General features: G+C 37.3%; 1 protein-coding gene across 5 annotated transcripts in view; it reads left to right on the top strand.

Moving 5' to 3' along the window:
* The window catches only part of EYA3 (EYA transcriptional coactivator and phosphatase 3), a 131758-nt gene that overhangs the window by 67534 nt on the left and 36510 nt on the right, over positions 1 to 27714 (top strand). For 3 of the 5 annotated variants that reach the window (XM_045999862.1, XM_045999061.1, XM_046001243.1), the window contains exons 3-7: positions 3566 to 3609; positions 7610 to 7689; positions 12462 to 12528; positions 15027 to 15163; positions 22025 to 22162. In XM_045999862.1, the coding sequence (XP_045855818.1) occupies positions 3566 to 3609; positions 7610 to 7689; positions 12462 to 12528; positions 15027 to 15163; positions 22025 to 22162 (466 nt within the window). The remainder of the gene's footprint in view (positions 1 to 3565; positions 3610 to 7609; positions 7690 to 12461; positions 12529 to 15026; positions 15164 to 22024; positions 22163 to 27714) is intronic. The other 2 variants (XM_046000668.1, XM_046002008.1) reach the window with 2 other exon arrangements.

Here is a 27714-nt window from a genome sequence, read left to right on the forward strand (position 1 = left end):
ATAAAAAAATAAAAAATTAGCTGTGATAATAACATTTTCTTCCCCCCAAACTTTTTTTGTTTGGTAGATATGATTTTAGGTACATTTTCTCCATTTCTAGTATTACTTATTCTTTGTACTGGGTTGGCACTGTAATAAATAAAAAGTGAAATAAAATTTGAAAGGCCCTGTGGTGTGGGTGCCTGGGTGTCTCTGTTGGTTAAGTGGCTGCCTTCAGCTCAGGTCATGATCCTGGGCTTCTGGGATGGAGCCCCATGTTGGGCTTCCCTGCTCAGCAGGAATCTGCTTCTCCCTCTGTCAGCCCTCCACTTAAGCTCTCTCTTGGTCTTTCTCTCTCAAATAATAATAAAAAAAAAAAACTTTAAAATAATAATTATTTTATTTTATTTATTTTTTTAAAGATTTTATTTATTTGACAGACAGAGATCACAAATAGGCAGAGAGAAAGAGGAGAATGCAGGCTCCTCTTGGAGCAGAGAGCCTGATATGGGGCTCGATCCCAGGACCCTGGGATCATGACCTGAGCCGAAGGCAGAGGCTAACCCACTGAGCCACCCAGGCGCCCCAGAAAAATAACAATAATTTTTAAAGGCCCTCTGGTATAATTTTTAATTATAAAAAATTTAATTATAAAAAATTTATATTTTTGTATAAAAATTTATTTTTATGTAAAAAGTTATATAATTATAAAAATAAATTTTTGCTCCAGTTCCCTTTTTTTTTTTTTAATGATTTTGTTTATTTATTTGACAGACAGAGATCACAAGTAGCCAGACAGGCAGGCAGAGAGAGGAGGAAGCAGGCTCCCTGCTGAGCAGAGAGCCCAGTACGGGGCTCCTTCCCAAGACCCTGGGATCATGACCTGAGCCGAAGGCAGAGGCTTAACCCACTGAGCCACCTAGGCGCACTTCCCTTTTCTTTTTTTGGAATTTCTTTTTTTTTTTTTTTTTTAAACTTAATTTGTTATTCTGTGGTTCTAATAAAATTAAGATTATGATAAGTTAGATTACTCAGTGGTCCAGTTTTCTTTGTATGGATGACTTAAAACTATATAGAGTGTTTTGGTTACCAGGTCACAAATACATTTCTTTTGTCATAAAGAGAGTCATAGGGTGAGCTAAGCATAAATTCATCCCTACTGTTGGAAAATTACATTATCATCTGACGTAATGTAAATACTATCATCTTTAGGTGGGAAGGGCAGCACATTTTATAACAAAAGCATATGTTTTGTCATTTGTGAAATTATGGCAGGCAGGTAAACTAGATAATTTTATTTTCTTTATGTCTGACCTTGCAATTTCCAGTCACAATGTCATCCATTATTATCTTACATAGCTCCTTTATGTCTCACCCCTTTCAGTGGGGTTACATCATACAGTTATAATAAGTTAAATGCTTTTGTCAAAGTCCGTATATCATCCTAGGAGTATTCAATCTCCTGGTTGGTTTATGGTATCTTCTATCACATAGAAGTTTTGAATTTTTGTAATATCAAATCTGTTTTTTATTTTATGGATTTGGAATTTAATGTGCCTAGTAAGAATTTATCTACCTCAAAGCTTTTTGTTTTTTTTTTTTCTTCATATGCTTCTGTAATTTTTTTAAATTTAGAGGATTAAAAAAAAATTTTTTTAGTTGACACACCATGTTATATTAATTTCAGATGAACGTAGTGATTTATCTACTCTGTGTTGTGCTGTGCTTACCCCAAGTGTAGCTGCCATCTGTCGCCATACAGTGCAATTGACTATATGCCCTATGCTGTGCCTGTTATTCTTAGAGGGCTTTTTTTTTTTTTTTTAAGATTTATTTATTTTAGAGAGATAGAGAGAGGGAGAAAGAGAGAGCACATGAGCAGGAGGAGCCAAAGTGGAGGGGAGATGAACATGGAGCCTGTTGTGGGACTTGATCCTATGAACCTGAGTTCACGACCTAAACCAAAACCAGGAGTTGGACAGTCAGCCAACCATGCCACCCAGACACCCCAACGGCTTTTTTAATGCCCCCCTTTTCTTGATTTTCTCTGTTGGTACCTATGAAAATTAAAGTAGCAGTAAATAATAACATATGTTAGTATGCCATAGGCAAGAAACCAAGAGTGATTTTATTTATTTTGTCATGTTTTCTTATGAGGAATAGATGTCCATGAGAAACGTTATGGGCCTTGTATTCATCTTTTATTTATTATTTAACTTATCTAAGGAACTGCTAGACTCTTTTCCAAAGTAACTATACTATTTTACATTCTGTCAGTTTCTGGATTATATTGTTTGAACCCGTACTTGTGAAGTTTGTCTGTATCCTTTGAGTTCATTTACCTGCCTCTGTGCCAAGATGGCACATGTGTCCTGACTTACAGGGGGACATAATTACCTGAATCAAGGGAAATAATGTCTGAGATGTTAAATTTATTCATATTAAATATTCATATTAAATAGCTATATTCCCACCTGATATTTTTGTTTAAAATTATTTAACAGTGTCTCTGCCTTTTGTTGGCTTGAAATACTTTGAAGGACCTATAATTTTGTATGGCTAAGCATAGTAAGCACGTTTCTACTATGACTAGTTATTCTAATCAAGAGCTCTAAAATCAGCTTCTCTGCAACATGAAAGCAGGGAAATCCACTAGCAGTGTTAAATGCTGATCTTCTGTTTGTGGATTCTTAAAGTATTTCAGTGGAAATGCTTTCAGCTCAGAAGGAATTAGCAAAGACGAAAATCTGGAATAAAATGATAGCATGCAGAATATTTTTTAAATTGCTCATAACCTGGGGCTCTTGGGTGTCTCAGTTGGTTAAGCATCTGACTCTTAGTTTTTGCTCAGGTCGTGATCTCTTGGGTCATGGGATCGAGGTCAGCACTCTGCTTGAGTTTCTCTCTCCCTTTCCCTCTGCCCACCCCCGCAATCTCCTCCTTCCCTCTCTCTCTCAAAATAAATAAATAAGTAAACTCTTTTTTAAAAAAATTAAAGACATTCCTGTTTAATAAGTTAATAAATGAGTAGATGACATTGAGATTGCCACACTTACTGTTGGATAATATAATTATGTGTCTGTTAAAATTTAAAACCAATTAGTTTGTATACATGTTTGGATATTTGATTCTGATAAAAATTTTTGTAAAGATTTTTATTTATTTGGCAGAGAGAGTGTGCGAGCACGCAAACAAGCACAACCAGGCTCCCCACTGAGCAGGGAGCCTGATGCGGAGCTCAATCCCAGGACCCTGGGATCATGACCCAAGCCAAAGGCATGCGCTTAACTGACTGAGCCACCCAGGCGCCCCTCTGATAAACATTTTATCTCGAGTAAAAATCTGGTAAATATTTTACCTTGAATCTGACAGACACTTTTTTCATTAAAGAGAAAAGAGCTCATGTGAAAACCAAGTCCATCTCTAACTCTAAAATAGAACAAAGGTTAATTAAATAAATCTAAGCAAAACAAAATGAAACAGTTATCTTGTAATGTATTAGTTAATATTAGCCTGCCATTTAAATAGCTTGATGATTTCAAGAGCAGATCACTATATTGATGCCTTTGTATAATTATTTTTGCAGGTAAAAAAAGCCAAGATGCAAGAATCAGGAGAGCAAACTTTAAGGTATGTAAAGTTGAATTTTTTTTTAATGATCTACTTACAGTCTTTTTTCATATGCTGATTAGTATAGGGGCATGTTTTGGGTTGACTACTCTCTTTTTTAATTTTAGCATCTCAGACTTTATGTGTTTTTTCTTTTAAGATTTTATTTATTTATTTGACAGAGATCACAAGTAGGCAGGAAGCAGGCAGCGAGAGAAGAAGGGAAGCAGGCTCCCTGCTGAGCAGAGAGCCTGATGCGATGGGGCTAAATCCCAGTATCCTGAGCTGAAGGCAGAGGCTTTAACCCACTGAGCCACCCACACGCCCCTTCAGACTTTATGTTTTGAAATTACTTGGTTTAAGATGAAAATTTCCTTCTAGTAGTTTGTCCTTGAAACAAATAAGTGCTGATATTTTCTTATTCATTCATTATTTATTCAGTAATATGTACTGAACTCATGTTATCTACCAGGTCCTGTGATATATGGAAGAGACATAACAGTAAATATTCTCCAGTCAGATGTACAGTGAACAGAATGGGAAGAATAAGTAGAAATAAGGGAAATCCAAGGGATTTGGTGTTAATTACCAAATGGATATGGAATGCCCTAGTCATTAGCTCCACTCCCTCTTAGATAAGAGGCAGCTTCTTTGCACCTCATACTCTCACTTCCACAGTTCTTTCTGCAGTTCTTACTTCCTGTTGTTTGTCTGTGAACCAGTAACTACATCACCTCTAACATCTTAACTTCCAGAATCTGACTGTTTTAGTACCACACACTACATTCTAGATCATGTAGCTACTCCCACACTCCCATATGATATCTTCCTACGCACTTCCCATTACATGAGCTGTCATATTTTCACTCTTAACCATTGACCCCTCCCACAAGAAAAGACTTCCATATCTTTCTCATGCTGTTTAAATGATAAGATCTATTAATTTAATCAGTCCCTTACAAACATTTTGTGAGGGACTTCTCCTTTTAACTTCTCCTTTTCCCCTGTGGCATGCTTCCTTAGCAAAACCACAACCCTGGTCAAACCAGCTATCCACCCATTCCATGCTTATTTCCAATCACCTGAACTTTGTGATGGAAAAACACAGAACTGTACTGATCTGTTTTCATTTATAATCACATCGCAAACAGGCACTTAAAGACTCTTGGTAGTCCATCCACCCTTCCCGGTGTGTTTTATTCCCTAGCCTCTAAAATTAACTTTCTTCCCCTCCCTTCCTCCTTACCTCCTGGTTCCTCCCCTTCCTTTCATCTCACCTCCCCTCTACTCTGTTCCCATTCACTCAGCTGAGGATCTTGCTCTCCCTAATTCAAAGAGAAATTAGAAACAATTCGATAGAAACTGCCTCCTTTGCCTGTCACCAAATCTACCAAATTTGATTTGACCAAATCTATCCATTTATCTACTTCTACTTTGGCCAAATCTACCCATTTATCTGCTTCTCTACAATATTCTCTTAAAATCAAGAGTCGGACGCTAAACTGACTGAGCCACCTAGGTTCCCCATTAGCACTCTTGCTACTGTTGAATCTCTAAACACTTAGTTGAATATGTAAGAGATTTTGCTATAACATAAGATTCTAGGACCATAGGTCTTTATACCATTGTATACCAGATTATACAAATAGACCTTCTAAGTTACAGAGTCTAGAAATGGTCTTTCATCAGTGGGTATGACAGTGAACCCCAGACTTATCCAGGTATACATAGGAGACAAAACAGTCATTGTAGTTGGAATAGGAAGTTCCTATCTAGTTTTATACCCATCTCCTGGGAATACTGTTTAAGTAGGAATGACTAGAAGTCTGTATTTTTACCAATTATTCAGGTAATTATAATAATAGACAAGTTTGGGAAACATTGATATAACCAGTCAGTATGATTTCTTCCCCTTACTCTTCAGTTCCCATAGTCACATCTTGGTTAGTATATAAAATGCTATTCCAAAAATACAGTCATTTGAGTAAATAGATAAACTTCATCTGGGAATTTAGCTTTAAAAATTAATTACAGAGGTGCCTAGCTGGCTCAGTTGGTAGACCATGTGACTGTTGATCTCCGGTTCATGAGTTCACACGCCAGATTGGGCATGGAGCCTACTTAAGAAAAATAAGGGGCGTTTGGGTGTCTCAGTCCTTAAGTGTCTGCCTTGAGCTCAGGTCATGATCTCAGGGTCCTGGGATCAAGCCCCACATCGGGGTCCTTGCTCAGCGGGGAGACTTCTCACTCTGCCACTCCCCTAGCTTGTGTTCCCTCTCTCCTGTGTCACTGTCAAATAAATAAATAAAATCTTTAAAAAAAAAAAAGAAAGAAAGAAAAATAAATAAATAAAAGTTAATTACAGGGACACCTGGCTGGCTCAGTCAGGTGAGCGTGCAACTCTTAATCTCAGGGTTATGAGTTCAAATCCCTGCTGGGTGTAACGATTGCTAAGGTAAATAAATAAACTTTAAAAAAATAAAAAATAAAAGTTAATTATATCTGAGGAAAAACTGAAAATTCAGAATACACCGGGGAAAGAAACCTTGATTTCTTACTTAAATGTTAGATGTTCATTCAGAAAAAATATAAGAGCTTTAAGGATTTTGATGCTGTGTATTTTTTATATAAATAACATTTCTTTTAAAAATTTTGCTGTGTAGAAACTACTCTTACCTTTTATTAGTCTTATCTTTGAAGATATGTGGAGTCTCTGGTATGGTGTTGTCCATTTCTCCCTAGAGTATAAAATAGCAGAGCAGATTTCTTTCTAAGGAAAATGAATGTGGGAAGGATGCCTGGACTGGGGTGAAGTTACAATATAATAATAATGGCTGTGGTTATATTACATTTACTCTCTTCTAGTCTCTAAGTACTTTTCATATATTAACTCATTAATCCATATAACAACCCTGTGTATTAGGCTCTGTTATTGTCCCTCTTTGACGTTGAAAGTGGGGTACAAAGACGTTTAGCTCAAAGTCTTTAAGCTAGTTTTGGCAGAGTGGAATATGAATGTAAGCAATCTGGCTCGAGAAACTGTACCCTTAACCACTATGCTATGCTGGTAATTGAGAGAATAAAGTAGAAAGTAGAGTAGAAAGTAAGGTAGAAAGGAAGAGGGAGGACACTGTGAGGGGTGAAAGTTAGTAAAGTCTCCCTTCCAGAATTTCAGTGAGAATTTTGCCATTAAAGTGTCTAACCTGATGATTTGTTCTCCCAGTTTATGTGATTTACCTTTTGTAATTTATCTGAATTTTCCTTATAACTTAAAAAAAGATACTGCTCAGGGGATATGATAACAAATTTTTTTAAAAATTTTAATTGGAGGGGCGCCTGGGTGGCTCAGTGGGTTAAGCCGCTGCCTTCGGCTCAGGTCATGATCTCAGGGTCCTGGGATCGAGTCCCGCATCGGGCTCTCTGCTCAGCAGCGAGCCTGCTTCCCTCTCTCTCTCTCTGCCTGCCTCTCTGTCTATTTGTGATCTCTGTCAAATAAATAAAAAAAAAAAAAAAAAAAAATTTTAATTGGAGAAAAAAGAGAAATAAATAGAATGAGCCATTTTAAGGTTCAGAACGCCCTTCTTGGAAGCAAGCATGTATAATTTGAAAGAAATTCTCAAGTAACTATGAGAACCACTGTCTGAAATCAGGAATCTCCTCATTTTACTCTGGAACTTTGGAAACAAAGTGACAGTGAAGTTTGGTTTGTTTTCTTGTTTTTTGGGTTTTTTACCCCAAGTTCTTTAGAAAAAGTCTGACTTGTCTCTGACTTAGCTGGAATTTCTGAGTGATAGGAAAACAGAAGGAGTCTCAGGACATGAGAAAGAAGAGTGAAATGCTGAATGTACCAGCCCCAGCCCTACCTCTTCAGGTAGCTGCTAAAAACCAAGAATAATGATACCATGAAGACTTACTTTGCCTCTTACTTGTGTAGCCTAGGAAAGGAAGTGGGTTTGTTGAAATCACTTTTAGCAACACATCAAGTCCATGAGGGTCTAATGTTTTCATTTGGTTCTCTCAGTCAAGTGAGCAGCCCTGAAGTCAGTGATCAGAAACCTGAAACTTCAAGCCTTGCTTCAAACCTTACCATGTCAGAGGAAAGTAAGTACTGTATTCTGTGCACGATGAAAGAGGTATTCCTATAAATGGATGATGCTGTTCTTTTATAACTGGTTTTCATTGATTGCCTTGTTTATTCCATATACCCAGAAGCCTTTCCTGTCCGTGTGTGTGTGTGTGTGTTTTCATCCTTATGTTCTCATATATTTGACATACCAGCTGAGGAAGAAAATCACATGGAATCCATTTACCTGAGGAGCCACACTTGGTGATTTTATTTTTGTTTTGTTTAGAAGTTGATGTTCTGGAAGTAATACTGCCTTATTCGCAATCAGAAAAGTTTATGGGCCAACCTCTGACTGCTCCTCTGAAGGCATTACTGTTTCTCAACCGTTCTAACAACCAAATGACTCTACCTATCCATCTGTGCAAAAAAGAAAAGTAATCCCCTAAAGAGCCCCAAATTGAAGGACGCCTGGGTGGCTCAGTCAGTTAAGAGTCTGCCTGTGGTTCGGGTCATGATCATGATCCCAGGGTCCTGGGATCGAGTCCCACATCTGGCTCCTTGCTCAGCAGGGAGCCTGCTTTTCCCTCAGCCTCCTGCGCCCCCTGCTTGTGCTCTCTCTCTATCTCTCTCTCTCTCTGACAAATAAATAAAATCTTCCCAAAAAAAAGAGCCCAGAATTGATACTGGACGCTGGAGGAGATCCACCCCAATAAGATACATCCTCCACTTACCAACCTGCTTTCTCCTATAGAAAAGATAAATTTAGGGGCACCTGAGTGGCTCAGTGGGTTAAGCCTCTGTCTTCGGCTCAGGTCATGATCTCAGGATCCTGGGATCGAGCCCTGCATTGGGCTCTCTGCTCTGCAGGGAGCCTGCTTCCCCTCTCTCTCTCTGCCTGCCTCTCTGCCTATTTGTGATCTCTCTCTGTCAAATAAATAAATAAAATTTAAAAAAAAAAAGAAAAGATAAATTTATAATGGACAAAATTTTATAGAGTGTTCTGGGTTTGTTTGGTTGGGTTTTTTTGTTTGTTTGTTTGTTTTTGCGAAGATGTAAGTTTTCTCTAGCATACCCACATATGCCCCCAGGTTGCCTCCATAGGACAAATAGTCATCCCTGAAATTAAGTATCAGTGCCCCTCCGTATTTTACCATGTACTTTAAAAGAATAAATTTGTATAAGACACTTTTTTAAAAGACACTTGTTTAGGGGATTTTTTTCTTCTCTTAAGGTGGTTATGCTTAACTTGACATATTTCCATGTATTAGAAAATGATGACTTTAAAAAAAAAAAAAAGGAAGGAAATAGTATATCTTGAGCTATGTATATTATTTCCTCAAAGGTACTAGTCTAGTGGTTCTCCAGCTCTTACTGTACTTAAGAATCTGGAATGCTTGTTTATAATGTAGAATTTTGGCCTCATTTTCAGAGATTATCATTCAATAGATCTGATGTGGATTGGAATGTATAAGAAGATAGGTGATTCTGATGCATATGAGAAACAGCCCATACTGTGGGAAACTGCTCTAATACGTGAAAAGTCTCTGATTTTTTTGATGTCCCACTCATCCCCAAGAAAAAACCTATTTTTTTTATATATTCCAGGGGCAGGAAGTAAGTTGAGTCTTCTTGCTCCTTCCAGATATTTCTTTCTCTTTTTCCCTTTCAAAAACTCCAGTTCCTTTGAAGTGCATATTTATGCCTCCCTTGCCTTTCTTTTTACCCTAAACTGAACTACTAGTCATTTTGCTCTTTAAAGACTAGGTCTTCTTTGTTTTCTTCTCCATCCAAACTCATACTATTCTTGATTTCGAAATCCATGTAGATGACCTATCCAATACCTGTCATCATATCTGCCTTTATGTCCCTTTCACTCCGCCTGGATTCTGTGGCTCTTTATTATAATTGTTCCCTTACAAATACCTTCAATACCTTTGCCTCTTGTACTCTTCTTGCTAAACCCCAGTCCTAATTTAATACAACTCTCCATCTTCCCTTTAAGTGCATTCACATAGCTAAACATTATTGGATAAATTATATACCTGGCTGACTCACAAGGCCTCAAATAGGCATCTAGCATGTTTGGAAATCCTACTACATTTTGCTAATGAATTTTACCTTTTGATATTTCACAGAATACCATATCCTCACTCACCTTTTCACATTCTTAACCGATGGCTCCATTGCAAATAGAAGTTACCAGACCAAAAAAAAAAAAACCCTTATCCTCCCACCACTACCAAATCTTCAAGCCTTCCTGTGTTTTACCCATGTTTTCTTGCTTCATTTTTATCAGGACTAAAATAGTCCTAGTCCATAGAAACAGTGCTCCTGTCAACAGTAAGACCTTTTATTTGGGCTCCATATCTAACCCTTTCTCACCTTCCCCAAGGGCTTTGGTATTGTTAACTAAGACCATGCCTGCAGCATCAGATTCTTCTTCTCTTCTTAATCCTTCCTGTCTGTAAAGAGACCTGACACAGTATTTGCCATCTTAAAACAGAAACAAAACCCTCCTTTGGCTCCATATTCTCCACCAGTTATAGACATTTCCTCTGTTCCATGACCCATTGGAACTTCTGGAAAGAGTTGCACTTTCTTGTTTTCTTGCCTCCCATTCATTATTCAGTCCTCTCAAGTTTAACTTCTATCACCACTCTTCCACTGAATTGCTCCTGTCAAGGTCATTAGTTACTTGAAGTTACTCTGAGGGAACTAGTGCTAGTGAACGTTTCTTCTCATAATCTGCCTCTCACCGCTTTTCCTCCCACCTTTCTCTTCTGTTGGCCCTTCTTCCTCTGCCTGAACTCTGAATGTTAGGCCTCAGGATTCATTTCTAGTCCAGCATTCTTTCCTCTTTCTGCATCCTCTCATCCACTGCATTACTTTAAATATTGTATACATTGTTGATGAATTCCAAATTTTTATTTCCAGTTTGACTTCTACCCTGATTTCATTTGTGTATCCACCTGCCTGTTTGACATCACAACTTAGATTTCTGAAAGGAAAGTCATACTTAAAATGTGGGAAAACTTTTGGGACACCTGGGTGGCTGAGTGGATTAAACGTCTGCCTTCAGCTTAGGTCAGGATCCCACCAGGGTCCTAGGATCAAGTTCCTCTCCCTCTGCCTACTGCTCTCCCTGCTTATGTGGACGTGAGCCCTGTCTTTCGCTCTCTGACAAATAAGTAAAATCTTTTTTAAAAATGTGGGAAAGCTTTTTATTCCCTTAACCCCATCAAATCTCTTCTTTTCCCAAACTGCCCCATCTTTAGGAAGTGGTTTCACTATCCCTCCAGTTGCTCAAGCTGGAAATTATCCCATATTCCCCTGTTTTCATCATTCCTTACAAACAGATCCGTCAGAATGTCCTGCTTTACCTTTAGAATGTATTTCAAGGTTGTGCCTCATCTCCACTGCTGCTATTCTAATATTATAGCAGATTATGCCTTGACTGTTTATAATCCTTTCACGGTTCCTAAGTACTGCAAAGATAAAGCCTTATTCATTCTACAAAGAAGTACATATTGGTCTAAATCTCCTAGGATGTTTTGTCAATCTCTTCTAGAATTAAATCAGAGGAGGAGAAGGGTTTGGGTTTTTTTTAAAGTAGTTGTCAGCAGGGAAGGAACCGTCATGCAGAATCCAAATGAAGTTATGTTTTCTGTGATGGAGGTGAAGACCCTTTAGACCTAATTGAGATCTTACATTTTTGTCAAAATTATTATGGATGAATGTGATCTACAGATTTCCAATAATTATTTTTAAAGACCTTGAACAATGGCAGTGGATAAGATGTCGATTTGTCTTACTATTGGCCATGAATTGCCGGCAGCTCATGTGCTCTTGACCAGAGTTCCCTTTTTAGTTCAGACTCTCAGGAAACCCAGCTAGACGTAAAGTTAGTTGGTTTACTCTAAATCCCTACTAATAGTAGAACAACCACAACCTCCTTCTCAGATGTTGAAGGAAGTTCTTGGACAATTCAGAGATCTGGTACAAGTTCTTTATGATACAACTCTGTCTACAGCATGGACTGAAATAGTGCATAATGAATAGGATTTTGCTACCCATCAGACTTGAATTGAATATTTACAGATGAAATCATGAGGGTTAAGCCTTCCCAGCAGCTATTTCAGATGAAGTCATAGGGGTCAAGAAGACCCTAGCTGTGAAAGTCTCTTTACTTGATGGTTCATCAAAGCATCACATCAGTTCCTCAGATCTGTCTTTGCTTTGCCAAACTTGAAAGCCTTCACCACAAAGCTGAAAAAGTAGTGGTATGGAAGTGTACTTGCATCTTTTGCTGCACTATACACAGCAGTACAACAATTTTCTAATAAAGCTGGGTACTCCCACCCCAAATCTGTCTTCCTGCAAATCGTTCTTACAGCTTTTTACTCAGATGAGTGGAAGCACCCAGAGAACGAATAAGCTAAAGAAATATAATGTAATTTCTTAGATATGGATCTTGGTTTTTAAGTTTGCCTGTGAGCACAGTGAAAGCTTAGGGAGTTGCTTCATCTATGGCTTTAGATCAGTGACAGATAAAGATAGAGATCAACTGGTACTAACCTTCAGCTTTTCCCTAAACCCCCCACATTCTGGCTTCTCCTACTGTCTCTAAAAGTCTCTAAATCCATTACTATAAGAGAGAGGGATTTTCTACTGCATAGTCTTTTTAAATTTCTCAGGTGCCGTCTGTAATCTGTTATTTAGTTTGAAAGACTCTACAGTGAGATATGCAATTTTCTCATTTCATTTTTGAAATGTTCTAACTTTTTACCTGATGATATCTTTCTTTCAGTTATGACATGCACCGATTACATCCCTCGCTCATCCAATGATTATACCTCACAAATGTATTCTGCAAAGTAAGTTCAATAATTATTTCAAAAACCTATATGCCTTTTCTCTAGGTTCATTTCAAAATTTAGTTTGATATTTAACTTAGTAAGTTGACATTTAACTTCATTTCACCTCTCATGTTTTCTGACCCTACTCCAATTTTTTTATTCCCTCTAAATGTGGAGTCTCTGTAACATGCTTTTAAAAAGTAGATGGCTGCCTGGAATAGATCACTGTTACACAGGAGCTTGCTGTAAATGAATGGCCACTGAAAATGAGAAATACTATTCGTGATCAAAGCATATCACTGATTGACCTCTGATCAGTCTCTTTCCTCTGCCTTGCTAGATCAGTAACACAGCTCAAGCCAGCCTCCTAGTGGGACTTCTCAGCCTAATCTATGTTCAGTTTCTTGCTTTAGGAATGTCCTCAAAGTAGAATTTAGGCTTGAAGTTAGGCTTAGCAGGTTGAAGTCACTAAAAGGCAATGTGTTCTGGGCCTTCAACAGGTAAGATCAGCATTTAAGATCCACAAGCTAATCATCTCCAAGATGAGCAGTACAGAACTGGGTGTATGCCAGACTACCAACCATCTGTTGATAGAGAGTGAACCTGCACATACATCGATAGATACATAGGAGTGTATTTATTGAGGTTGGATGTATGCCCAGGTGCTTACATAGGCAGAACACATGAAGGAATTGGTAACAGAGGTGACTGTTATCTATGGGGCTGTTCATAAAAATAAAGCTGGCATTTTTTCCCCTTTTTGTGCTCGTTTATACTGTTTTGAATTTTTCATCAGTTAACAAAGAACTAAAAAGGTCAATTCAATGAGTTATCCAAATTCTCATCTGATATTTAACACTAATAGCATCTTTGACCCAGTCATTTTCACATGATTTCCTTCTGTGAAATGACTGAACCTATTCTCTGAGATCATTATGAAGGAAATAAGAAAGTAACTTTGAGCTATAAAAACACTACAGGAAAAAAGGATATTATGATCTTTAACATATCTGGAGATCAATCCATTTGAAGTCACCAAGATTTTAAATTATTCCCATGTGAGTTGATTAACAGCTATGACCTGAGGTATTTCTTGGTTCAGATCTGGGTAAGAAGAACAGATGTGAACATGAGGCATATTCCAAATTCATCTGACTATTCAAAAAATAATTTACGTACCTGTTGCATTCAGGACACCTTATTAGCTATGCATTCAGTCTTAATTCAGACCTCTTTTGCACTTACGTGAATCATTGCATTATAGCTATTTTTTACTGGACCTCTACTTCAACTTTCTCCCCCTTCTAACCCATTTTATAAAGCAGTGTCAAATTAATCTTTATTCAAGAACAGCTCTGATCTTGTCACTCTTTGCTCAACAATTTTAGTGACTCCCGATTGTTACAGATTGGTCTGAACTCAGCCTGGAATTCAAGGTCTTTGCTGTCTTTCCTTCTTTTGCTACTCCCCTTCACTTCATGTATGTCCTTTAATATAATCTTTGCTCCTTATAGGCTTAAGCCCTTGTTTGCCTTCTTCTGTACCTTTACCAGAGTTTTTCTCTTTTCCTTGAACACCCTTTCTTTCCCATTTCTGCACATCTTATCTGCTCAGCTCACATACTGCTTCTTTATAGCCTTCCTTCATTTTCCTTTCCCCCAAAGCTGAAAAAAATGTTTTCTCTTTCCTCATAGTATTTTATTGTTCAGATTTATGTGGTACACAAAACGCTTGCATTGTAAGTACAGCATAACTCACCAAATAAAATAACTAGTATCTAAAAATTCAGTGCACAAAACGTGGGACCATTTTATTGTATGGATGAAATGACCGGGTCTTCTAGCTAAAGTCCCAGAAGTTTCACTGCTGAATTCAAATTCCCTAGCTAAACCTGATGTGGTTGGCTGCAACTAGTGGCAGTATATTCTGGCTTAAACATCAGTGGGAAGATTCTGAGTCCTGTCTGGGACTTCTCAGATTTTATTATCTGGCCCCTGATTTGTAGACTTGATCTGGGAATATTGGGGTCCACCGCTACTCCCCGTTCTTTGATGTGTAGTGGTTGCTTGCCTTTTCTCTACCAGCCTAACCCCTCTCTCAAGTCCTGCTCTCTCTCTTAGAACTTGTTTGTCCCAGAGGGCTGGGTGAAGAATAAGAGCCAATTGTGAGTCCCATTCTGTCCAGTTTTCTGTTACGTTCGGGGTTCATTTTACATGTAGATAAGTTTTATCTACAAGTTTGCATGTAGCATATTACAGATGGTTGTAGCATAGTAATTGGACGTTGGGAGGATACTTGGAACTATTAAATTTCCCATAAAAATGTTTCTTAAGTGATAGTAGAACTTGGAAAGGAAAAATTAATTCTACCTTCTGACCATAGTAAGAGACATTTTATGTGGAAGGTTAGTCTCCTCATTGCTGATTTTTTGCTTTTAGTGTTTTTAGCTCTTCCCTCTATTTCTCATTAAAAGTAAGTCACATATGAAAGTTTTTATTTTCTTGAACTTTTTATAGACCTTATGCACATATCCTCTCAGTTCCTGTGTCGGAAACTGCTTACCCTGGGCAGACTCCGTACCAGACACTACAGCAGTCTCAACCCTATGCTGTCTACCCTCAGGCAACCCAAACATATGGACTACCTCCTTTCGGTAAGGCATTCTATTATAAGCAGTTTCTAAGAGTGTTGATTTTTCCCCCTAGAAACTTCGATCTTTCCCCAGATATCAAGTATGGCTAATCAGGAAGCTGAAAGATGATGGGTTGTTCTTTATAGAATATTTACTCAGTTACAAGTGTGATAGATGTTGGGTGTGCAACTTTCCAACAGTATGTTTGATGCATATTAAATAAAATCATAACTTCCAATACTCATTTGTGTATCTGCCAAAATTTAGCTGTTTCCAGAAAGGTACTAAATCTTGACTGTTAAGCTTGGAATCTTCAAGTGTTGGGGGAAACTCTTTGAGGAATTACTATTACTTTCTTTATACAAAACACATTACCATGGTTAGATAAGCATAATAAATATATTTTGAGATGACTCATTTTCCTGCTAAAACTTGGTAATCTAAATATCCAGATAGAGTATGCCTTATAATGTACTCTCCTTTTTTTTTTTTTTTTTTTTTTGGTCAATTTCTCCCTCTCTTTTTCTCCCTCTGCCTTAAACCGATCAGTTGTTGCTCTGCTGAACTAACAAGTTATCTTAGAATGAGGAGAATCCCCAATTTTATATAGCCCTATCTTTGTGCGTAGTTTGTTCTGTGGTTTTAGGTATGTTGGACATGAACTGTGAATTAGGTTGATTTACCGGAAGTCAGTTTGAGACTCTGGGAGCACTTAATATCTGTGCTGATTTTTCTTTGTGTAAATTGATAGATATTTGCAGTATGCCTTATTGTCCCTTCCCTGGTTTCCTAGAACCAGTGTTAGAAAGTTGAGCGAATACTGTATTATTTTCACATATGCAACATTTTAATAAAATTTTATCTCTGTAGCCTTTACTGAAACTAACTGGAAATTAGAAAGATCTCTAAACAGATCGCCACAGATTCTGGATGTATTAGTGTTGCCTGCTTTTGGTTTCTACATTCTTGCTTTATCTGGCCCATTTGACTAGTCCCTTGTGACAGGGACAGCTCTCTTAGTTTTAGGCTTGTTAATATGCCTTGGCTCCTGGTAACTAGTAGAAATAAAATGGGAGGTTATGTTTTAATGATAGTGATGTGTCCATAATCAAAGGAACAAGACTGATAGAAAGGGAAAGTCAAGCAAAGCTTTATTTTGCGCCAGGTATTGGGAATCAAACTGACCGTTCGGGCAGCCTCTTATAAAGAGGGCAACCTCTCCCAGTCTCACAGACTAACTTTTACAGAACAAAGGCCATGTGGTTGAGCCTGGCCACACAAAGGTGGCCAATGAGATTGTAACACACAGAGAAGGCTGCACAGTCATGCTAGGTCACACACGGGTGGCCAACTGAATTACAGTTCACCCCATAGTAGCTATTTGAACTAGCCTATTACCTTGGTCAGGATTGGCGTCCAAAAGGCGGGGCCCACACTCCTTGGTCGCTAGGGAGACAATATGCTCGCTTTACTGATTGGATGTCTCCACCTGGCCCTATTCATCCCTGCTTTCGGGCTCTGTTACCTCCACCTGACCTGACCCGCCCTTGTATTTGGGCTCTGTTATCAGGGACTGGTCGACCATATTCTACTGGTTTCCCGGACTTGCTTTTAAGTAAGTTACCCTTGTGGGGGTGGGGGGTAGGGTCAGTTTAAGTTTTACTGCATAAACAACAAAATCACTGTTTAACCAGATGGAATCGCTCTGGCTAAATAGGCCCTTACAATAGTGGTAGTTGATAACTTCATGAAAGAAGACAAACAGAAATGCTCTTGTTCCCCCATTTGTATGTCCATACCTCCACGCCTGTCAGTATCCACCAGTATACTAAAATCTTAAATTTGTTATATATTTAACCAGCCATGACTGAGCAGTCCTTTTGGAAATGGAACTCTCTATGAATACGTTTGTGCTTATATCTTTTTGCATATGTTAAAGTTAATTTTTCAACAACTGACTAGTAAAAGCTAGCAAGTATAAAGTAAGTATTTTTATATTAGTTTTTTACCTTCTGTTTTGGTTGAAATTCATTGTTAGCAAGCCCAGAGCTCTTTATGACATTGTTGAACAGTTGATCATTCCTGCTGTTCAGTATTGAATAAAACTCCTATTACATCTCTGAACTCAGATTATGGAACACCTAACACAGTGCCATGTGCGTATTATGGTATCTTTTATGAGACTGACGCGCTACCTACTGCGCTAACGAGGCACCTTATGGTATCTTTTATGATCACTGCATTTCCCATGTATTAAAGAAAAAAAATTCTGTATTTTAGGTCCTTGATAAAAACTTGAAACTGTTTATATTGTAAAGAAATATTGGTAATAGCAGGCTCTTTTATTAATCTGGTTTTGTTTAATATTTGGGAGTGAGGGAGACTTGTTTCATAAATTCCTCTCTCAGTATTTCAGAGAAAGAGAATCAGCTAAATCTGACTCTTAAATAATATATGAAGCTTACTGCAGGGAGATTTAGGTTGGGGTAATGTGAATGAAAAATGTGGCATATTCTCAGAATTTATTAAGGAAATTATAGATATGGCTGTTTTTTTAAAAAGTGTGTTCACTCAAGTAGAAAATACTGTTTCTTTCTTGTGAAGATTTGGCAATTTTATCTTAGTGCTGCCTATTAGCATTAAAACTAGATGAGCTAGTCTGTTACTTCATTTCACATGTAAACAGGGCTTCAGGAAATCTCTAATATCTAATGTTTATGAAGTGCTTTATATACCAAGCAGTATGCTGGGAATAAGTACCTCACACTTTACATTATTGTCTTATTTAATCTTAGAACAGCCCTCGGGAGTGAGCAGTAGCATTATCCCTTTTTATAGATGAGGAAACAGGCTTAGAAGGATCAAATGACTAGCCCAAGGTCATACAATTAGGAAATGCCAGGATTTAGAATTGAACCCGGATCTGCTTAATTCCAAAAGTGCTCCTAAATTTAGTCTGTGTCTCAGAGTTGAGTTTGAAATTAAAAAATATTCCTCTTGATGAAAGGAGAAAAAAACTAGAGGAAATCTAGGAGGCCTATACTGTGAGCAGTCTGTAATGCTCACATGTAATGTGAGTAATGTAAAAGTAAAGAAATAGTGGTCATACTCTTTTAAGAGCTCTGTAGAAATGTAGTGGAATGGCAGAAAGAAGAATGGGGGTTAATTTCCAGTGATCTCAGTGAACATGTGGGAGGAAAGGGGCACCTATTTATTTTTAGGAGTTCTTAAAATATTACCTTAGTGCCACTATTCCGGCTTCTTTTGGAAGAACTCTAATGTGAGTTGGAGATTTGGTAATACTAAAACCTCAAGGACGTTCATGCCATTTCCCCCAGCAAATTCACTTCTAGGGATTTATCCTATGGGACTAATTAGAGATATCCACTAATAGAGATATTAGAGATATCTTATCAAAATAAGATACTCATCACAGCATTATTTATAACAGCAAAAGATAGGAAACAGTCTACATTTTGAATTGAAAGCCGTGTGTTAAATTGCAGTGAATTTATAGAATGGGAAAGTTAGAAATCATATTCTTATAAATTCACGTTCTTAAAGAATATTCAGCATCTTGAGAAAAGTTTATTATTAATTTAAAAGCAGTATGTAAAATCAAAAGAAATATAATATGCCAAGTTAGTGTTTTTTTTAAAAAATATGTACATAAAGAATAATTTGGAAGAAAAATGTGCATGTTGCTGTACAGGCATTATAGATTTGATCTCAGTTATCAGGGAACCATGCAAGGCAAGGACTTAGTTGCATTATGTGCAGATTTCTGGTAACAGTCCTCTACAAAAGCAAGAACTGCCTGTATTTTTTTTTCTGTGCAAGGAGATTATGCACTTTTTTTTTTTTTTACTTTCTGTGTTTTCTCAATTTTCTATAATATACATCTACTCACTTTATAATCAGGGAAATCTCAGATTAATTATTTAGTATTTGTAATAGCTCATCCCAGTGAGCTGTCCAGTCAACAAACCAAGATATTTTTCATTTGTTTTTTCCTGAGCATTGCCATGTTCCTAACCAAATTAATTTTTCTCTAAAGATCCACTACTCTGATATATATTACTATAAATGGAAGTGCTCAGATTAGTTTGGTTAGAGACTAACCAAAGATGAAGTATTTGTGCTGAGAAACTTGGGTAGAGTTTGTGATAAGACCCCAATGTGGGACAGTAAGAAGATAGAGCTTAGAGACTGGCTTCATTTGCTATTGTTAGACCAGCTGCTGTTCCACATCAGGCCCGTGGTGCTTAAAAGGCCTTGATAAGCTTGGTAGTTGTAGGGATAGAGCAGTGGACTGGGAGTCAGTAGACCAGGGTTTGGTTTCATCTTCGCTATGGGCAGGATTGCTATATAGTCAGACCATTTGGTCAAGCTGCCTGTGACTTGGAATTCTGGGAAGGGCACTTTAAAGGAAGATTCTTACATGCTTTCAGAGCAAGGCTACCGTGATGCCAGAGGCAGTGTTCATGTGGTCTTTTATTCTTATCTTCATCATAAAATAATTGTAATTTTAAATACCAACTTCTTGTTTCTGGTCAAAAACATTCAAAACTACTATAGTCATTTTCCTACTTTGCCTTGGACACTTTGCCCTGGTTTTTGGTCTTATAAGAAGGTCCAGTTCATAGACATTTTGCATTTTGAAACTGAAATACATAACTAAATAATGAGACTGGCAAAACATTTTCAGGGAATAACTATTCTCATGAATAAGATTGTATTTTAGTACAGTGTAATCTGAATGTGTTCACAGATCCAACACCTCAGATTCAAAACCTATTTAGAAAAAAAAAATCACATCTATTACAATAAATCTGAAAGTTATTGTGAAATTGAAATGGCAGTTTGCTAATTAATACTCAACCACAAAGAATCATGGCACTGATATTCAAATTTCACATAACTGTTAAAAAATAATATTTTCAAATATTTTTAGTCTTGAAATTTAGGTTTAGTTAGGACTTTAGCTGTGGTAATGATAATAAACAAAGCACAGAACAGGGTCCAACCCTCCAAATGCATGCTGTAGAAGATGGTATTCTTCATTTTCCTCAAATAAGTTATTTCATATGTTTAATAGGTAAGAAAAGAATATGACTTTTTTTTATGTTTTAAGAGTTTGGGACAAGGCAATTGCCACATCCCATGTCGAATTGAGATTTTCGCAGCTCCCTTACATTTAGTAATTAACAAATTTTACAGAGCTGAGTTGTACCTGGATATCTCAGTGCCCTGGTGAAGCAGAGGGCCCTATTGTCGGTGCATTTCTATATTTCTATAAATTCAGTATCAGGTTAGAAGTAAATGAAATGAGTTAATATTGAATTTGGAGCTGTGGCTGACCTTGGTATTGATTTCTTACCTGAAATGTGATTGATGAACCTTCTTGGACTGGTTAGCTTCAACTACACTGATCCACCAGCCATAACTCTTCAGAACACAGTGAACAACCAGACAGTAAGATCTTTTTTTTTAAAAAGATTGTATTTATTTATTTATTTGAGAGAGAGGGAGGGAAAAGCAGATTCCCTGCTGAGCCAAGAGCACGATGTGGGCCTCGATTCCAGGACCCTGGGATCATGACCTGAGCCAGAGGCAGATGCTTAACCAACTGGCCATGCAGGCACCCAGTAAGATTTTTTATAGATAGATTTTTGCATAGCCAAAATTATCACTAAAAGTGTTCACCATAAAGGACATCCTTAGGCTGTCATGTAGAAGCAAAGCTTCATTTATGGTTTCCTAGTTTATTGCAAATGAACAAGGAGGTAAAGTGAGAAGCAAGAGATTGTCAAGTGACAGGTCACAGAGAAAAAATCAAAATGATGTAGAACTATAACTGAGTTGTATTTAGTACTAAGCAAATGTCTTCACATATCCCAGTAACCTTCGGGGGTGTCTCTGTAATATATATATAGCACAGCACACTATTAATCTTTGTGACAATAATTCTGAGACAATCTAAAGGTACATTCACTATTTCCTCCCTGCAGAGAAGGCAGGAAAGGATATAAATATATTTTTAAAAGATTGTCACTCAGGAGCATTGTGATAAAAATAAAATAAAAGTGAACAGCTATGATATCTATCAGTATGAGAAATTTATGTGTTCTGACGTGGAAAGATGTCTTTCACAGGTATTATGTGGAAAAGCAAATTATGAACAGTATGTATAATATCCCATTTTTATTAAAAAGGAAAAAGATTAGTAAATATGTAGAAGAAATCTAAGTGACTTCTGCAAACTGTTAATAGTGCTTAAGTCTGGATGCTGGGATTATATATGACTTTATTTTTTCTAAGTTATATATTTCTGTAATATTTTTAATTTATAAAAATAAGCAAGTATGTCTTTCCTAATCAGAAGAAACAGGTAATAAAATAACCAGCTTAAGAAGGCAGAAAAGTACTCAATACATTTTAGAAAGTTTTGGTGCTTGTTTAATGGGTAAGTGAATTTTAAATTTATGTGGAATGTCTCCCACTTTGATAATGGATAAATGATTTATCACTGTACATGATCATCAGGCACTCTCTACAATAAACACTCCAGTTGGGTGTCAGTAGTTTTTTTTTTCCCTGAACCCTGATCAGTCTCCCTCAACCATTGAAATGAACTTATATACATATCATTATGGGGAATTTTGACAAGATTTTTGTTTCTGTGGCCCCACTCCCCAGTTTTTGAAACTGTATTTGCTTGTGGTATATTAGGAGTGGGACAATCAGTAATTTTCTCTTACAAGCAAATTTACTTTTGTTCTAAGATTTAGGTTTTAAACCTACTGGCTGATATTTGAAAGCATAACCATGCTCCTCAGTCCCAGTGTATTGTTTGTAATTGGTCCAATTTATCTGATTCAGGTGCATTGTGGCCAGGTATGAAACCTGAAAGTGGTTTAATTCAGACTCCATCTCCAAGTCAACACAGTGTTCTTACCTGCACTACAGGGTTAACCACAAGCCAGCCAAGCCCAGCACATTATTCTTATCCCATTCAAGGTAAATAGGCATGGTTGTGTGTGTTTTATTATTGTTGTTTTTGTTGTTTTCAGTCTATCTGTATCTCCAAACAAATTGGGTAATACAGGAGCACTGTCTTGTAAAAACAGAAGGGGGTGATATTTGCATTTATGCATGCTTTTTGTGTTAGGCACCCAGAAATCGGGACTGTGGTTTCTAAGTAGTTTAGCCTTTAAATGTGAATTGTAATTCGTAGAACTTCAGCCTTTCCTTTTGCATGTTGGTGTCCAGAAAACCTGTCTGATTTTATTTTAGTCTGTTCTCAGTGGCACTTTGTCCTATAAATGAGCAGAAGACTCCCCATGGGGCAGAACTTTGCTGATTTCTTTCATGTGAAGTCCAGGGAGGGCAGAAGTGGGATGCGTGCTGCGTTTTTTTGCTGCAGTGTTGTCATACCTCCACCCCCACTTGCTGCTTCTTGGTGAGAGCATTTTTCCTTCTTAAAAAGTTTAGTCTTGGGGCGCCTGAGTGGCTCAGTGGGTTAAAGCCTCTGCCTTCGGCTCAGGTCATGATCCCAGGGTCCTGGGATCGAGCCCCGCATTGGGCTCTCTGCTCCGCAGGGAGGCTGCTTCCTCCTCTCTCTCTGCCTGCCTCTCTGCCTAGTTGTGATTTCTCTCTGTCAAATAAATAAAATATTAAAAAAAAAAAAAAGTTTAGTCTTTTTTCTGTTTCATGATAAAAAGCATAGTCTTAAAGCTTGAACTCTGAACATCTTTTCCTTCCTGAGTTGTTCTTCTAAAAGGTTAGAATTATGACAGAACTATTAGGAATAAAGAGAGAGAAATTCAGAAGGCACTATGGGATTAATTCCCAGCCCTTCCAAATCTAACACAGGCAATTTGTCATTCCTCCAGATTGGAAATTAATGTCCATGTAACTGACTTCTCATCTGCCTCCTTTCTCCTGATTTCTCCCAACTTTAAAATTTTATTCCCCATAAAATGGGTGCTAGAGGAGTGAGGATGGGACAGCAAAAACTGGTCTGAGGTACTCTTAAGATATGAACTTTGGTGATAAAAAAGTGTTTTGATATAGATTATAGTAAATAAAATATTTTGCTACTCAGTTTTAATTGTTTTCATTTAAATGATTAAGAACTACTTCTGCTTGATCCATTTACCAGTTAGTAAATAATTAAGTCAGGATGTAAGCTGGGCAGTCTGACCTCAGAGCATGAGTGCAATATTCATGATTTTCGGTATTGAAATCATGATGTCAATATCAGCTCTCCCATAAGAGAGAACCTTTACTGACAAACAAGTAAGTTTATTTTTCCTCCCTTTTCTGGTTAACCTCTTGGCACATTTTGTTGTTCGTTAGAACTTTGGCAGAGGGTAGAATTTAAGGCCGAAGGTAACTAAAGTTACTAATTTTTGCCTTGATTCTAAAGAAACAGTTGATAGAATACAAATTGAAACAATTGGCCAAAGTGAAATATGAGTATTGACATAGTCAAATTACCTAGGTTGTCTGCTATCAATATCACTTTCCTCTCTCCCACCTTTAGTTTTACTTAGCATGGATAGTGAATGGCTGTCCAGAGCTGCTCTGTTACCCCTGTATAACTGTCCAGTCCCTCCATGGAAGAAAAACAAAAAGAATTCTGTCAGTCTTTGAAAAATGGTCAAGATAGCAGTGTCTCCTCATCGTACCCTAGAGTATTCTACAATTGACATATAGAGTTGTCTAGAGTTGTCAAATCACTATGTTGTACAGCTGAAGCTAATGTAATATGTGTCAACATACTGCAATTTCTTTAAAATGTATAATTTCAACCAAAAAAAAAATTATACTTCTGGCTTGATCAATTCTGATCAAAATCCTTTCTTCAGTTTATACAATGCTTATGAAAGCCCTTCAGTTAAGTAGATCTGGCTGCTTTATATCAACCTTTTCCTACAGTATAAATATGTGGCCAGTCTCTGGTTATTTTCTTCAGTTGAGGTGGTTTAAGTGGTTAATATTTAAGTGGTAAAATTAATTTCAGAAATTTCAAAACTAATTTTAATGCAATCTTGACTTTGAATGTTTGTGCTTAATTTTGTTGGTAGCACATGATAGTCTTTTTGGATAGTCTTTTATTGATTAGGAGTTTTGTTTTGTTCTGTTTTTTAATAGACATTAGTTTTTAGATTAGTTTTAGATTTATAGACAAATTGAGAAGACAGTATAGAGAGTTACAGATCCCCCCCCATCTTGTCTATAATTTCCCCTATTATTGACCTCTCACGTTAGAATGGAACATTTATTATAATTAATGAACCTATATTGGTACATTATTATTACCTAAGTCCATAGTTTATTCATAGTTCCTTAGTTTTTACCTGATGTCCTTTTCTTTGTTCCAGGATCCCATCCAGGATCCCACATTTCATTTAATTGTCATGTCTCCTTAGGCTTCTCTTGACTATGCAGTTTTTCAGGGGTTTTTTGTTTTTGATGACCTTGACATGCTATACATGAGTCCCACAAGTTATTCGGGAGTATACCTGTCTACAGGATAGATGTGAATCCCACAAGTATTTATCGAGCATCACCTACTGTGTACCAGGTGTTTTGCTAGATATTGGAGATAAGAATAAGATAGTAAGATTCTGCCTTCTTGGAGCTTACAGACAGATGGAAGAAACAGAAAACAAGCAAGTAAATAATTAAATAGATTTTGAAAAGTTCTCTGAAAGAAAAAAAAAAGAACAGATTGCTTTGATTGGGAAAACAAGGTTTTGTTTGGGGTTTTTTAAATTTAATTTAATTTTTTTAATTAGTGTGCAAGCAGGGGTAGGGGAGTGGGGGGGAGGGGCAGAGGGAGAGAGAGATGGAGAGAAAGGATCTTAAGCAGGCTCCATGCTGGGTGTGGAGCCTGATGCAGGGTTTGCTCTCACGACCCTGAGATCATGACCTGTGCCAGAGTCAGGAGTCGAATGCTTAACTGACTAAGCCACTCAGGTGCCCCTCAGGTGCCCCAAGGAGTTAGTTTTAATAGAGGGGTCAAAGAGCGTGCCTCTGAGGAAGTAGACGTGCTGAGCATGAGCCATCATGCTGGGAGGGCAAGAGAGACAGGCCAGGGAGAACAATCCAGGCAGAGCAAGCAACATTGCCAAGGTGCTCAAGTGAGAAAGAGCTCATCTTATTTTGAATAACTTGAAAGCCACGTAGGCAAGGGGGGCTCTGCTCCCTCTGGAGATATGTATAAAGTTAAGACATGGGTAAAAAGTAAATCTTGTACCAACCTTTATATACCATTAACCTTTAGGTCAACCTTCTGGCTTTGGGGCAGTGTCATTTAATTCACAGTGCTATAACCACTGTCTTCTGATTAAAGCTGTCTGTGTATATTGACTATATTATTTGGACCTCTACTGGGGCATGGTTTTTCACAACACACCTATGAGGAAACTACTGAGTCTCCTCTTTGCACATTTATTAATTAGACCTCTAGTGGGGCATGGTTCTCAGAAGCTTTGTTCTATTATTTCATGGCTCCGTTGTCAGAACAGAAGTGGAGACTATCCAAAAACAGTTGGGTGTGTCATTCACATTTGGAGAGCAAATAGTCTTCAGATATGTATCAGTAGGATTGACCACTTGAGTTGTCTTTGATCCTCTAAGTTTGTATGTGTTGTTGCAATTTTATTGCTGCTATTTTTGTTTCTTAAATCTGCAATCAAATATTATTTGTTGAGACATATATATGTGTATATATATATGGGCAGAATGATAAGTACTTTTTAGTACTTTTAGTCATAGTTATGTATAGGGTAGGGTATACAGTGATGTGTGTGCCCTTTTAGGTGAGTTTGGCTTGGGTGCAATGATGGTTACAAGAGCCTAAAAAATTATGTATTTAATTGTTATCTCACTCCATCAATGCAGTCTGATCTCCGTGAGAGCAGGGGACTTTGCCTTGTTCACTGCTCTATTCCTCAGTGACTGGAACAGTTTCTGGGTACATAGTAGACCGTGGTTTGCTGAATGAATGAATTTGGTACATATGAGAAAGGATTTGATTGAATTAGAGAAAGAAGTGTTACTGAACCCTATAAACTTTCTAGGTCAGCAGGCCAACATTTTCTGTAATAGAAGTCACTATTGCTGAAAGTAGTTTATGATCTTTAGGAAGTTATGTATTAAAAATTCAGTATCAGCAACTAGCTAATCAAGTCATTAAACTTCCTAGTGGAGATAATAAGAGTATATGACTGGTTGTTTATAAGGTCTACCTTGTTACCTTTAGCCCAGTTCAGTAAGTGGTCTGAAAATTGTTAAATATATTTAATATTTTATAATATTTATAATAAATAATATATTTATATTAAATCATATATTTAATAATTATATATAAAATTGTTAAAACCACTTTGTCAGTCAGAGTACCTTTTCCCCATGTATGCGAAGATATGAATGGGTTGTACTGCTAACCATTTATAAGTTAGTAAGAAGGTAGAACAAAATTAAAGGTAAATAGGAGGAAAAGAGGATTATATGCTAGAATAAAGACCAATGAAAAATTGAGCTAGATATGGACTTTGCTAGGAGAAATAAACTTAAGAGATTAACTAAATTATTCATTTTCTTTTCCACCTTAAATCACCTTATGTCCTTTGTGTTTTATTACTTGGCTACCTAGCATAATTACTGGTAATAAAACCTGAAAGTCACTCAAAATCTCTACCCACAAGAATGATTAAAAACTACTTACAGAATCATCTAAGCCTGTGTATTGTACAATAATTCCTTGTACTTCCCCATGGGGGGGAAATGGGTTAAGCCATAGTAAAGAAGAAAATGAATATTGGTAGGAAGAAAATACCATCTATGAGGTTATAAAATCTGTTTCATTCAGTTGTTATGTTTAAGAAAGTAAACTCTTTTCAGAGTCCTGTAGTTCCCCTGGGAGAAGAAGTATTGTAGAAAAAATCTCCCTGGATCGTCAGGAAATCTGATCCCTGGCTCATCCAGTTGGGAGATCCTAGATGCCATCATGACTACCACTGGTTCCATAACAGTAGACAAATTACCTTAACTCTTCTTTGCCCCAAGTTCTTCATCTGAAAGCTGGGGTTTCTCTTCTGATCTCTTCTAGACTTTCTTCTAAGCAGAATACCCTTAGGTACTTAGGTACTTAGGGGAAGGAATAAAAATTTCCCTGATTTTGATGAGTACTCTCACATTTCTGCTTCATTTGTTCATCTGTTCTCTTCTTAATGGAGGTTTTCCTATTAACTTTACCTGTAAAGGACTTTGTTGCTAATGGGATAGGTAGTCAGATAGTCAGGTCTACCTGATGGTAAATCCTTATGTCATGTGTGACTGCAGCAGGAACCAGGTCTAAGTGTGCTTGTGATAAATGAGGGAGCGGACCAGTTCAAGACCCGTACCTCAGTTACCATACTGGTCCACCTGAAAAAGTACCTTGAACAAATAGTAGTCACTGAAGATTTGACTAAAACGCTGGTGGAGTCCGTGGTAGAAGGATATGAAAAAAATTAGCTCAAATTCCTTGTCCCAAGACAGACAGCCTAAATAACTTC

This window comes from Meles meles, chromosome 1 (genome assembly GCF_922984935.1).
Source record: "Meles meles chromosome 1, mMelMel3.1 paternal haplotype, whole genome shotgun sequence".
NCBI lineage: Eukaryota > Metazoa > Chordata > Mammalia > Carnivora > Mustelidae > Meles > Meles meles.